This window comes from Rosa rugosa, chromosome 7, assembly GCF_958449725.1.
Source record: "Rosa rugosa chromosome 7, drRosRugo1.1, whole genome shotgun sequence".
Lineage (NCBI taxonomy): Eukaryota > Viridiplantae > Streptophyta > Magnoliopsida > Rosales > Rosaceae > Rosa > Rosa rugosa.
In genome coordinates, this window is record NC_084826.1 from 33,490,387 (window position 1) to 33,501,794 (window position 11,408).

The 11,408-nt window shown below is 38.6% G+C and overlaps 2 protein-coding genes across 2 annotated transcripts; one reads left to right on the forward strand and one right to left on the reverse strand.

Annotated features, from left to right (window-relative positions):
* The first annotated feature begins 2,450 nt into the window (after positions 1–2,450).
* Positions 2,451–7,595, forward strand: LOC133722408 (glutathione S-transferase DHAR3, chloroplastic). Its single transcript, XM_062149302.1, has 6 exons — positions 2,451–2,822; positions 2,912–3,002; positions 3,100–3,243; positions 5,428–5,545; positions 6,659–6,799; positions 7,341–7,595. Exons 1-6 carry the CDS (start codon positions 2,615–2,617, stop codon positions 7,425–7,427), a joined length of 789 nt encoding a protein of 262 aa, XP_062005286.1. The 5' UTR covers positions 2,451–2,614; the 3' UTR covers positions 7,428–7,595.
* A 134-nt stretch (positions 7,596–7,729) lies between these two features.
* LOC133722407 (geranylgeranyl pyrophosphate synthase 7, chloroplastic-like) lies at positions 7,730–9,110 on the reverse strand. The gene has a single exon (XM_062149300.1). The coding sequence runs from the start codon at positions 8,968–8,970 to the stop codon at positions 7,888–7,890; it is 1,083 nt and encodes a 360-aa protein (XP_062005284.1). The 5' UTR covers positions 8,971–9,110; the 3' UTR covers positions 7,730–7,887.
* Between the last annotated feature and the right edge of the window lie 2,298 nt (positions 9,111–11,408).

The following is an 11,408-nucleotide window of genomic DNA, read 5'->3' on the forward strand; positions in this document are numbered from 1 at the left end:
ACTCAATCTATCTCTGCGTTATAGCTAGTGACTGGGTATAAATATCTCGTACTTACACATATTTGAGTGTGCCTCTTGCGCCGCCACAAAGCATTAAGATGGGTCCTCACAGACGAAATGGGCAAATACGTTGGATATGAGACTCCAACAATCGCCCGTCACTTAATACCCTTGCTAGGCTATCTCTTTACCGCTAGATTTGCGGGTTGTCACTTTGATGATACAGTCTTCCCGTCGTTAGGGAGAGATAAGAACATGAATGTTCAGCAGAAATGAATGGAATTGTCGTAGTCTATCCCCACTATATCTCATCTCGATCCCCGCTAAAGTGACGAGATCACACATATCTGCTGCAAACATGCCTGCAAGGATGGACGTCCCTATGAGAGGATGTAACGCCACCCTACACGGAGGTAGGCATCGCACCAACGCCATAGAGAGTGGCACTCTGGTGTTACAGGCCATAGCCCCAGCTAGGATGCATGGGAGGCCCGTGGGTTCGAATGATACTTTAGCACAATTTAATCCTGTGATCATCAACACTCAAAATCCGTCTCATGAGAATCTTCAGGATTAAGGTTATCGTTGGGTGACACCTCAACTTCAGAACCTATTCCTGAGAATATAGAGCTCTCTGAAAATTACACTAGTGTACATGAGACTTGGGATAAAAACTCCATCATGATTGTTGATGTATTCGCGCACTTCATAGCACATGAGTTTGTTGAGTTCGATGATATCGAACCACGCTCCGTTGATGAATGATGCCAACGTAGAGAAATTTGGCCTACATGGAAAGATGCAATCCTGGTTGAGTTGGATTCTCTAACGAAGAGGAAGGTTTTTCGCGTCAGTGATGGCGACACCTCCTAACATAAATTCTATTGACTAATGGGTCTCCGTTAGAAAGCTTGATGAGAAAAAAGAGATGGTAATCTCGCCTTATGGCGCAAAGCTTCTCATTAACACCTTAAAATCGACTACAAGGAGACATATTCTTCGTAATGGATGTTATTGTAGAGATTGACCATGCAGAGATTATTACTCTTCACGAAGCTGTTCGTGAATGTATATGGATTGGATCCATAATTACACATGTTTGAAGCAATTGTGGTTTGAAGTCTACCACAGATGAGCCTACGAGCATTTATGAGGATAATGCTGCTTGCATTGAATAAATGAAGTAAGACTACATCAAAAGCGACAACACCAAGCATAATTAGCGACAACAGACTGTCCTCAAAATCAAAGTGAACTACGTTCTATCTGAGGATAGTGTGGCAGACTTGTTCACTAAGTCATTGCCTGAATTCCACTTTCGAGAAACATATTGGTAGCATCGTTTGCGGAAGTTATCCGAATTCTCATGACCATAGTCATCAAGGGGAGATGCAGACATCAGGGGAAGATGTCTACATGTATGGTCTCGAAACGTGAAGGGTGTGTTGTACTCTTTTTCTCCTTCGACCGAGGTTATTTTTGTTCTACTGGGTTTTTATTACTCGGCAAGGTTTTTGATGAGGCAACGAGAGGAGCACCGCGTTTGGAAGACACAAGGGCGAGTGTTCAAGTATATCTGCATTGTGTGTCTGGTCCAAGCTCTAGTTACTTGTCCAAGTTGTAATAGGGTTAGTCTTATAGATATTCTCGGAGATATCTTGTTCAATGTATGATTTAGTTTCCTTATAAGACTTTTATTCTCTGGTTGTAATCCTCTATATAAAGAGGCCCCTATTATCAATGAAAGACACAATCCAATTCTCTCCCAATTTCAGTTTTCCTAAAACAATTTTAATATAAGGTTGGAAATGTGAATTTCATTATTCTGAACGTAAACCAATATATGTGTATATTTATATTTTTTCTAACTGAAGGATTCCATAATATTAATATGACCTTGATATGGGTTAGAATAATACATAGGTGACTACTCCATAATGACAATATGAGCACTGATCGAGTAGTCTATATTAAAACAAAAATACTTCACCTTGTAGATAATTTATTTTACTTAACTCCACACGCCGAACACACAATTGTGGTACAATGAAACGAAACACTTCTATAAAGGCTCATAGAAGAGCTTTTGCTAGCACATACTAAATAAATGCCAAACTAAGCAACTACAGTATAAGGCACATTACCTCCTCTCCCCTGGGTGATGTGGGATCCTACAATCCACTGCCTTAAGGGGCCAACGTCCTCGTTGGCACACTTTCGGTCGGGGAGTGGCTCTGATACTATTTTGTCACAGGCTCACAGCTTAGTCCGCATAGCAAGATATTGTCCTCTTTGAGCCCCGCCCTCACGGTCTTGTTCTTAGACTCCCACCCAAAATGCGTCTCACTATGAGGGAGGCGAGTCTGCACAAATAGGACACATTATAATTTTCGTATTTTATGACCAAATTTGTATTCAAAAATGATAAAATCACCGACTAATTTCCATCCCATGTACTCGAAAGTAGGCGATGAGGTGAGTAGTGTGACTCACACATTATCGGTATCAGTATCAGGAAAGCATCGAGTGAGGTGTACGGAAAGCACCGTCCGTTCTTTTTTCTTTGATAAATATTTGCGTTGCGTTGCTTTGCTCACTTCCCCAAGGCAACAAGATGTCGACGACGACCGTACGAATTCATCCAACAGCCTCTGCTCTGTCGTCCACCATCAAACACCACCTCCTCGTCCGACCATCTCACCGCCACGTCGTCTTCAGAAACAACAACTCCTTCTCTCGTCGCGGAATGGTCTCTATGGCTGCCACCCCTCTCCCAGTTTGCGTCAAACCCTCCGTCACTGTCCCCAACAAGCTCGGCGACTGTAACCCTTTCCTTCTTTCTTTCTTTCTTTGTTTTGCACATAATGCCATCTCGTCCATTGGAGCTCTTACTGGTACAACCCAATTTCAGGTCCCTTTTGCCAAAGGGTGTTGCTGACTCTTGAGGAGAAGCATCTCCCTTACGAGCTCAAGATGGTGGACTTGGCCCACAAGCCAGAATGGTGATTATTTCATTTCTTTCTAGATGAAAGGATTAAGTTCAAATATCTTGTTCTAGTGTTTTATCAAGGCTTGTTTATTATCTGTTTCCTTGTTTAGGTTCTTAAAAATTAACCCACAAGGTAAAGTTCCTGTGGTAAAACTTGATGACAAGTGGATTGCAGATTCAGATATTATCACACAAATACTGGAAGACAAGTACCCAGATCCGCCTTTGACAACTCCCCCTGAGAAGGCTTCAGTGTATGTTTTATTTCCAGCTCTAATATACATTACTAATATGTTTTACTCTTCACTAGGAGATATGCTATGACTTGAAGTCCAGCCTAGTGGCTAAAAACGGGAGTCATACTGTTTGCATTATACACTTTTAATATCCATGAAATGCCTTAAAATTTGCCAATTTTGTGGTTGAAATTGCCATTTTTAGGATGAGAATATAGTTTGGATGCTTAACTGATGGAGGTGCACTGTTTGACTTTTCACTGATGTAGAGGAGGTAACTCAGATGAGAAACTTAAAGGAAGAAAACAAAAAGATCATAGTTATAGAGTTTACTTCTCTATTCATTCTTCTCCTTACCCAACACCCCAATCTCTATCACTTGCATATCATTTCACCAAATTCTGTCAATCTCAGGATCTCTTCTATGATACAATGAAAATTTCTGCATCTACAGATGCCATCAAGTGTTTGCTTTGTTGGATACCATCGAATTGTCTGGCTTATTATTCCTAAAAGCTTAAAAATTAGAATTTTAACCGTTGTGTATTTTAGATTCTAGATAATGACTAAACTAACTGTGTATTAAGTGATAGTTATCACGCATGACATCAAAACTAAACTAAAGTTTTGAGATAATGTGGTCTGAGTTTGCTTTCCCTTGAGCTTCTTGTTTGCCTTTTCTTCAGATTCATGTTGTCTGCAGTCTGCATCAGTTTCGCTAAATTTTTGAGATAATGTGGTCGTCTGAGTTTGCTTTCCCTTGAGCTTCTTGTTTGCCTTTTCTTCAGATTCATATTGTCTGCAGTCTGCATGCATCAGTTTTGCTTAATTGGGAAAAAATGATCTTTGAGTTTTGTTACATAAGTAACAAATATCCTACTTTCTTTAAACCATTAGAAGGCAGAAGCATGCTTTCATTCTTCAATGGAAGAAACATGCGTGTTATTGAAGTCTTGCTTCCTACTTCCCCATGAACTTGTAGTTATGAAAAGAACTGGCCTATTAATATAGAAGCCTCCTTCAAAATGATGTAGATGCAGTCCAACAATAAAGTCTTAGAGGAAAATGAAGTAATAATCTGAATTTTAAGATAATGTGACCTGAGTTTTACTTTTACTTGAGCTTCTTTTTGGCTGCACTATTTTTCTCTAATGCGGAAAAATCATCCTTCAGTTTATAGCGCTTAAGTGACAAATTTCTCACTTTCTCTATGGCAATGAAAAGGAAGAAGTGAATTCTTGCATTCTTTAAGGAACATATATATTAAAGGTTAAAGTCCCCTTGCCTATGAACTTGTCAGTATGACAAAAGTTATTTATGTAGATGTAGTGTAGTAATAACATTAGGGCAATGAAATGTTAAAAGAAAGAAAATCAACAATGTTGGTAATAGCAATGGAAAACTGAAGTACAGAATATATCTTAGTATCCGTGGTACTACTTTCCGGATTGTATTTCACCTGTGGTAAATAGGTATTGTAGTTAATGGTATATCATTATTATGGTACTTAAACATGTTGCAGTCCCCAAATTTTTTGTTATTTTTTTAAGCTGATATATGCTGCTGTTAAAAAAGTATCTTCTGTTAAGAAAGAAGATCGCTATTGTTTTTGTTTCTCTTAGCCAGTGTTTTTTGTGTGTGGTTTTGACTTTGTTGTCCTGTTATAGTTTTATATTTCAGTGCAATATATCTCCCTGAACTATTGGGGTTTTTCCAATTACCCAAGACTTTTTTTGGTGGTCAATTCTATGATGTGAACCATATGAAAATAGCTACCTTGCCTATCTATATTTACGTATCCATCCAAATTCCGGTCAAATGCCAAGCATGTGACCCATGTTCTAATGGCAAATTGGTCATAAATTGATTATGGTATTAAGTTCTTGGCCAAAATGTTTCTTCATGTGTCAGTTTTAATGCAAAATTGCTTCAACTATTAAATGAGCAAAGGTATGACCAATTTGCCTATGAGAAAGTGGTTATGCCCTAGGCATGTCAACTGTTGAGGGAATTTGGATGGAATTGTTTAGAGTTACTGTGACTGTAGGTTCATATAGTTCATATCCTAAAAAGACAAAAAAAGTCTCTGGAGATAATATTCACAACTCTATAGTTCAGGGAGGTTGCACTAAACTCTAACTTTTAATTGTTTAGAATCGTATATGAAGCACTGTGAGATGTAACTTTGATTCTTCTTGACAGTGGGTCAAAGATCTTCTCTACATTTATTGGTTTCCTTAAGAGCAAAGACCCCAAAGATGGAACAGAGCAAGCATTAATCAGTGAACTTAGCACTTTCAATGATTACCTCAAAGATAATGTAAGCCCTCTTTGTACTTTATTTCCAATTTATATGCATACATTCTTTTTGCAGAATTTATCATTCAGATCTTGTGATTTACTGTTGCTTGAGTTTATAAAAACTTCGAGATCAATTTGGGTATTCATAAAAGATTAATTTGGAAATTGTTAGAACAAGTTCATGTGTCATTTCAAAATTTTGTTGCATTTTATTTCTAAACCAAGCTCTGCATATGTGTTGGATTTTATTAGCTACATGTTTCCTGGAAATCTAGAATTCTCAATCACATTATTTTATCAGAAGCTGTTGATGTGATATAAAATCTCGAAATGAGAAAACAACATCGCACATTAGAGGAGTAGTGTAAGTGGATTTATATTTCTTATACTAAAAAGTGTGGATGGGCTTGTATGCAGCATGGTTGTTGAAAAGTCAACACCCAAGTGCATGACTATAGAAGTACTGCAATAGGCTGACAGGTTGAAAGAATCTATATCGACACTTCCTCTCAAATTGCATAGTAAATATTAATAAGAAATTATTCTGTACATCTGAGTCACCACGTTGGCAGTGTGATATTCCACTCAAATGGCGTTAATTATAGAAATTAAACTACCGGAGACATTAGGATTTAGGATTTATGTTTCAAAAACATCAAACATGTTGCACCATTTGGGTGTATTAGTACATCACATCAGTGATGTATTGGATATGAACAATTCCCAGCACTTTGTAGATATAATTAGAATCATATTTTTCAGTAAAGATGTTAGGTGATCTGTTACCAGAAAACAAAAAAGAAAAAGAACATCAGAGTCTGGATGTCCTCTAAAGGTCTTTTAATGCCATGTGTATTTTCTGAAATTACTGGAGATGAACAACTCCTAGATCCTGTAGATAGAATCAGAAGCATACTTTTTTGAAGGGCCTTCTGTAAAGATATCAGATGATTTGTTACCAAAAAATGAAATATGAAAAGAAAACAGAGTTTGGATATCCTTTAAAGGTCCTTTTATGTTTGTTTTGTGAAATTTGGTCCCTTCTTGTACCAACATGTTTAGAAAAATCGAAAATAGTGGGTTCTTTGACACTTTTATGTAATTGGTTATTTGGTTTTTGAATTCTTTTCAGGGCCCTTTTGTCAATGGGGAGAAGCTTTCTTCCGTAGACCTGTCACTTGCGCCCAAGTTGTATCATATGGAGATTGCTTTGGGGCATTATAAAAGTTGGTCGGTTCCAGATTCCCTTCCATATGTGAAGTCTTACTTAAAGGTCTGTACAAGCAATATGTTACATATGTCATATTCGTGCGTGCCTAACAAGTTTTGTGCTAACGAACAAGATGTTTATCTATACTCTAAATATTTGGCATTACAATATTCTTCGGGAAGTACTAAGCATTCTAAATAGTTCTCTCCAAATGCAGCCTGCACATGGGAAGTTCTGAAGTTGGACTTGCTCAAAAGTCTAGTTTGATCTGGATTTATCCCTTATCAATAAAAAATTTGTGATGACATCTTATATGGAACTGTAGTGGAAAAGAACCCTTAATTTATCCTTACCAATTATGATCTACCTATTAAGCAATTAGTAACATACTAACATGCATCTAGCTTGGAAATGCCCTTTTTAAAAATTTTGTCTGGAAACTAGATCCACAGATTATGGTATTGTTGGTTGAAAATAAAAATTTTGTAGATAAAAATTCAAATTAGTAGTTACAATGCAGAAACAGTTTATGTTGATATACGATGCAGAAACAGTTTATGTAGGTTATGTCCTGTGATCCTGATAATGCTTCTTTGACATGCAGAGTATCTTCTCACTGGATTCATTTACTAAAACTAGTGCCCTGAAAGAAGATGTCATTGCTGGTTGGCGGCCCAAAGTCTTGGGTTAAAGTAAAGTTGTCCCGCTACTGTTCTCTTTCTCTGAGGTGTATGTCTTTTAGTGTTTCATCTACATTGACCTATATACCTTGATTTTATGTTTTCTGTGTACAAGACGGGCGTAAATTGAGTTGGTATGTATATAAAATTGTCCGTGTGTAAGAATTGCTATTTGGTGATTTTTATTGTTACCTGGCATATGCCAACTTTAACAACTGAGCTGAGATATATGCTAATATGATGAAATGATCTAAGCAAATATCGAAATGGTAAGGCACTGAATTGAGCAGTTTTATAAGACTCTGGGCAACATCTTTAGAGTTTTGTCTTATAACTAAACATTAGATATGAGACAACGGATGTCATATGATGTAAAGTAAAAGGATTCTTTAAAATTTATATACTGTTCAAACATTAAAGAAACTAAATGAGTGATGGTAGAACGAAGAACTCTTGATCTATTGTTCTTGTCTATGTCTGCCTTTTTGCAATATAATTAGCTAAATAATATAGTGGAGCAGCCTTAGCACCATCAAAATAAGCAAGCTCTTGTATTGCTTGAGCCACTAATTCGGCAGCAAAGTTCTTGGCCCCTTCGATGCCCATGAGCTTGGGAAATGTCGCCTTATCACTCACCAAGTCTTTTCCGGCTGTCTTTCCCAATTCTTCCGATGACTTTGTGACGTCCAAAATATCATCCACAACTTGAAACAACAGCCCTATACACCTTGCATACTTCCTCATCTTTTCAACTTCAATTTCATTCCCTCCTCCCATTATTGCTCCACAAACCACAGAAGCCTCGAGGAGTTTTGCAGTTTTATGAACATGAATGTACTCCAACTCTCTCAGTGTTACTTCCTTGCCCTCACTGTGAATGTCCACCATTTGACCTGCAACAAGGCCTAACGAGCCAACAGCTGAACCGAGCTCCACAATGGTCTGAATCACACGTTCAGGTGAAACATTTGTGGTCTTGGCAGCTATGTGCTCAAAGGCAAGTGACAGAAGAGCATCACCAGCTAGAAGTGCAGTCTCTTCACCGAAAGCCTTGTGGTTCGTGGGTTTTCCGCGTCTAAGATCGTCGTTGTCCATGCAAGGAAGGTCATCGTGAATAAGTGACATGGTATGAACCATTTCAACGGCACAAGCTGTTGGGATTGCTAAAGATTCATCCCCTCCAACTAGTTCACACGAAGCGATGCATAAAACTGGACGCACACGCTTTCCGCCTGCTAATAGGGTATATCTCATTGCCCTGTGAATTTTCTTGGGATATTGCAAAGGCACAGCCTCATTCAATGCTTTGTCCACCTTCTTTGCCTTGGTGGCCATGTATTCGTCAAACTCGAATAGGGCTTCATCTTCGGCGAGCAATGGTTGGACTAGAGACGAGTCAGCTACTTGTGCACGTAACAAGGACTTGTTTTTCATGGGAATTATAATTGATCTGAGGCTACCAACTGGGTTTTTAGAGGGACTTTTGGGACAAATAATGGGGTTTCTGTGAAGAGCTGGATGTTCATAGCTTTGAATCGTTGCAAAAAGGGCCATTGGGATTAAGGAATCTAGATTGACAAGAATTTCTTTGTTGATGTTTTCCGGAATGGTGTGATCTCGTGTGTGAGTTATAACTTATAAGCAGACGAATGAACTGAAGATGCTGTTTACTGTGTCAATTTCTATAGCTTGAGTTATTCCTTCTGCTGCGGCTTGGACTATACTGTATCATTTTGTTCACACATGCACGTCATTTTATCGTTTTAAACACTTTATATTATTTTATGTATTTTGGTTTTTGGATGTTTTTGGCATGACAGCTGATCAACCATATTATATTTGAGATTCAGATCATCAATTGTTTGCTTCATTTGATACCAACAAGGGGCTAATCCTTTGGCTATTCATAAATCATTAGATAGTCCCTCCCTCGATGCTGAGGGTTTCTTTTTTCTTTCTTTTTTTTTTTTCTCAAATTTTTTTTTTTCATCAAACTTTGTTTAAGGTAAAGGAAAATAGTTTTTGCGTTTCATATCAATCAAAAGTAGAGAAGGCTAATGGAAAAACAACAGTAACGCGGATTAGTCTCTGGGCCTAGGAAACTTTTGAGGACACCATGTGATTGACAAATCAAAAAAAAAAAAAAAGAAGGCTAATGGAAAAACAACAGTAGCGCTCCACTTTTCGCGGAGCTGTATTCCGAAACCCTAGTTTCGTGAAGCAGGGCGGCGGCTTCCTCCGTTTACCTTTGACACTCCGGCGTCGCTATCTCGGTTCGGTAGAGTAGGTGGGAAGGACTTCTCCTGTCGAGTTGTGGTGGATCCGAGGCAGAGCTTTGACGCGCGGTGGTCGGTTTGGTGTCGACATCGGGTTTTGAATCGGTGAGCGTGCGTGCAGTCGCCGCAAACGTGGGTTGGCGGTGGTGATCGGATCCGTGCAGCGGATTTGGGAGTGAAGTTGGGCCGAGGCTTGGAGGCGGACTTGATTGCTGGTGAGTTTGGTGACCACCCACACCAGGCTCCGTCGTATTCTTCCAATGGCTGCAGGGCGGGCGAGGCCGACCGCCGGAAGGGCTGGAATGGCAGAGGCCGGTTGTGTCGGGATAACAGCGGCTCCGGCGAGCCTACTAGGGTTTCGGTGCTCTCCGGTTCAAACTTTAGAGTGAGGGAAGTGGGAGTTGGGCTAGGCTTTTGGGCTTAAGCCCACTTTCCCTCCTCTTTCTGATTTGGGCAGAAGTTGGGTCGGGCCTTTTGGTGGGCTTGCTGCGGGCTGGGCTCAACATGACCCTATATCGAGGTTGTTCACTGCATTGATCGGTGGAGGGGTACACCAAGATGGTCTAATCAAGGCAGATGCGGAGAACTAGGGTTCTGTTAGAATAAATTTAGTTGTTAGTTTTGGCATTTTCCTTTTGGTTTTTAGTTTTGCATTTTCCTTCTTGGATTTTAGTTGTTGCATTCCCTTTAAGGTTTTAGGAAAAAAAAAAAAAAAAAAGGTAGAGAAGGCTAGGCATAGTTGTCAAAGAAACAATCGAAGATAGGGGAACAAAACTTGACCAATCTGTAATTTTTCAAGTAAGATCCCGATAAAAGATTAGCAAACCTAAAAGTTCATATGTACATCAATCTCATAAGCTTTCTTGTTATAGATTTGCTATTGATTTCACAATACATAATTTCCCTGCCTATAGCCTAAATATGAAAATTGAGCCATATACAGAACACAGAAACCAAGTGAAGTGAATGTATTATAACCAAAAAGTAAACTTCTACCTAAAACCTTAAATGAGCACTATACTGATACAATTTCCATTGTCCATAACCTTAAATTAAAAAAAAAAAAAAAAAAAGCAAGCAAAACAGCAGCAGACTTTTTAGCTGCACTTTGCAACATTGGATGATCATAAGGCTCTGTTAACTGCCGCTAGTTACCAAGTTACGTCCTTTCTTCAAACCACCACTTCCCTGTAATTCAAATTTATCAATAAACTCCCAATATTTGTTAGATAATTCATAAAACGATGTAGGAGCATTATAATGAGTAGGGCGTTCTATGTGCAATGCATATACATGATTTGACTATGGATATTATTTGGCACTAAAAAACTGTGCATTCAGACAACTGTGTGAGGTTTACATAAAGTCACAACAATATCAACCTTATGTCACTCGCTCTTTTTCAACTGAAAGTTTCTTTCGATGGTTTGTATGAGTAGTCTGTTTGAAACAAAATAGTCAAACATGCCATAGTATCAAAACTTTAAACTATAAAGCCTTTTCCACACTATGCATTTACATACATTATAGAAGATAACATTAGATGCAAATGGAGCGAAGCAAATGTGATCCAGTTAGTTCAATAGCTGATGACAATGTCCCAATTCAGGTGGTTTATACATATGGCTACAGAGCAGGTATGAGGCTATGTCCTGTTTCTACTGTCTAGTCAGAAACTCATAATGGAAAGGTTTCAACATTAATCACCAAAACAAA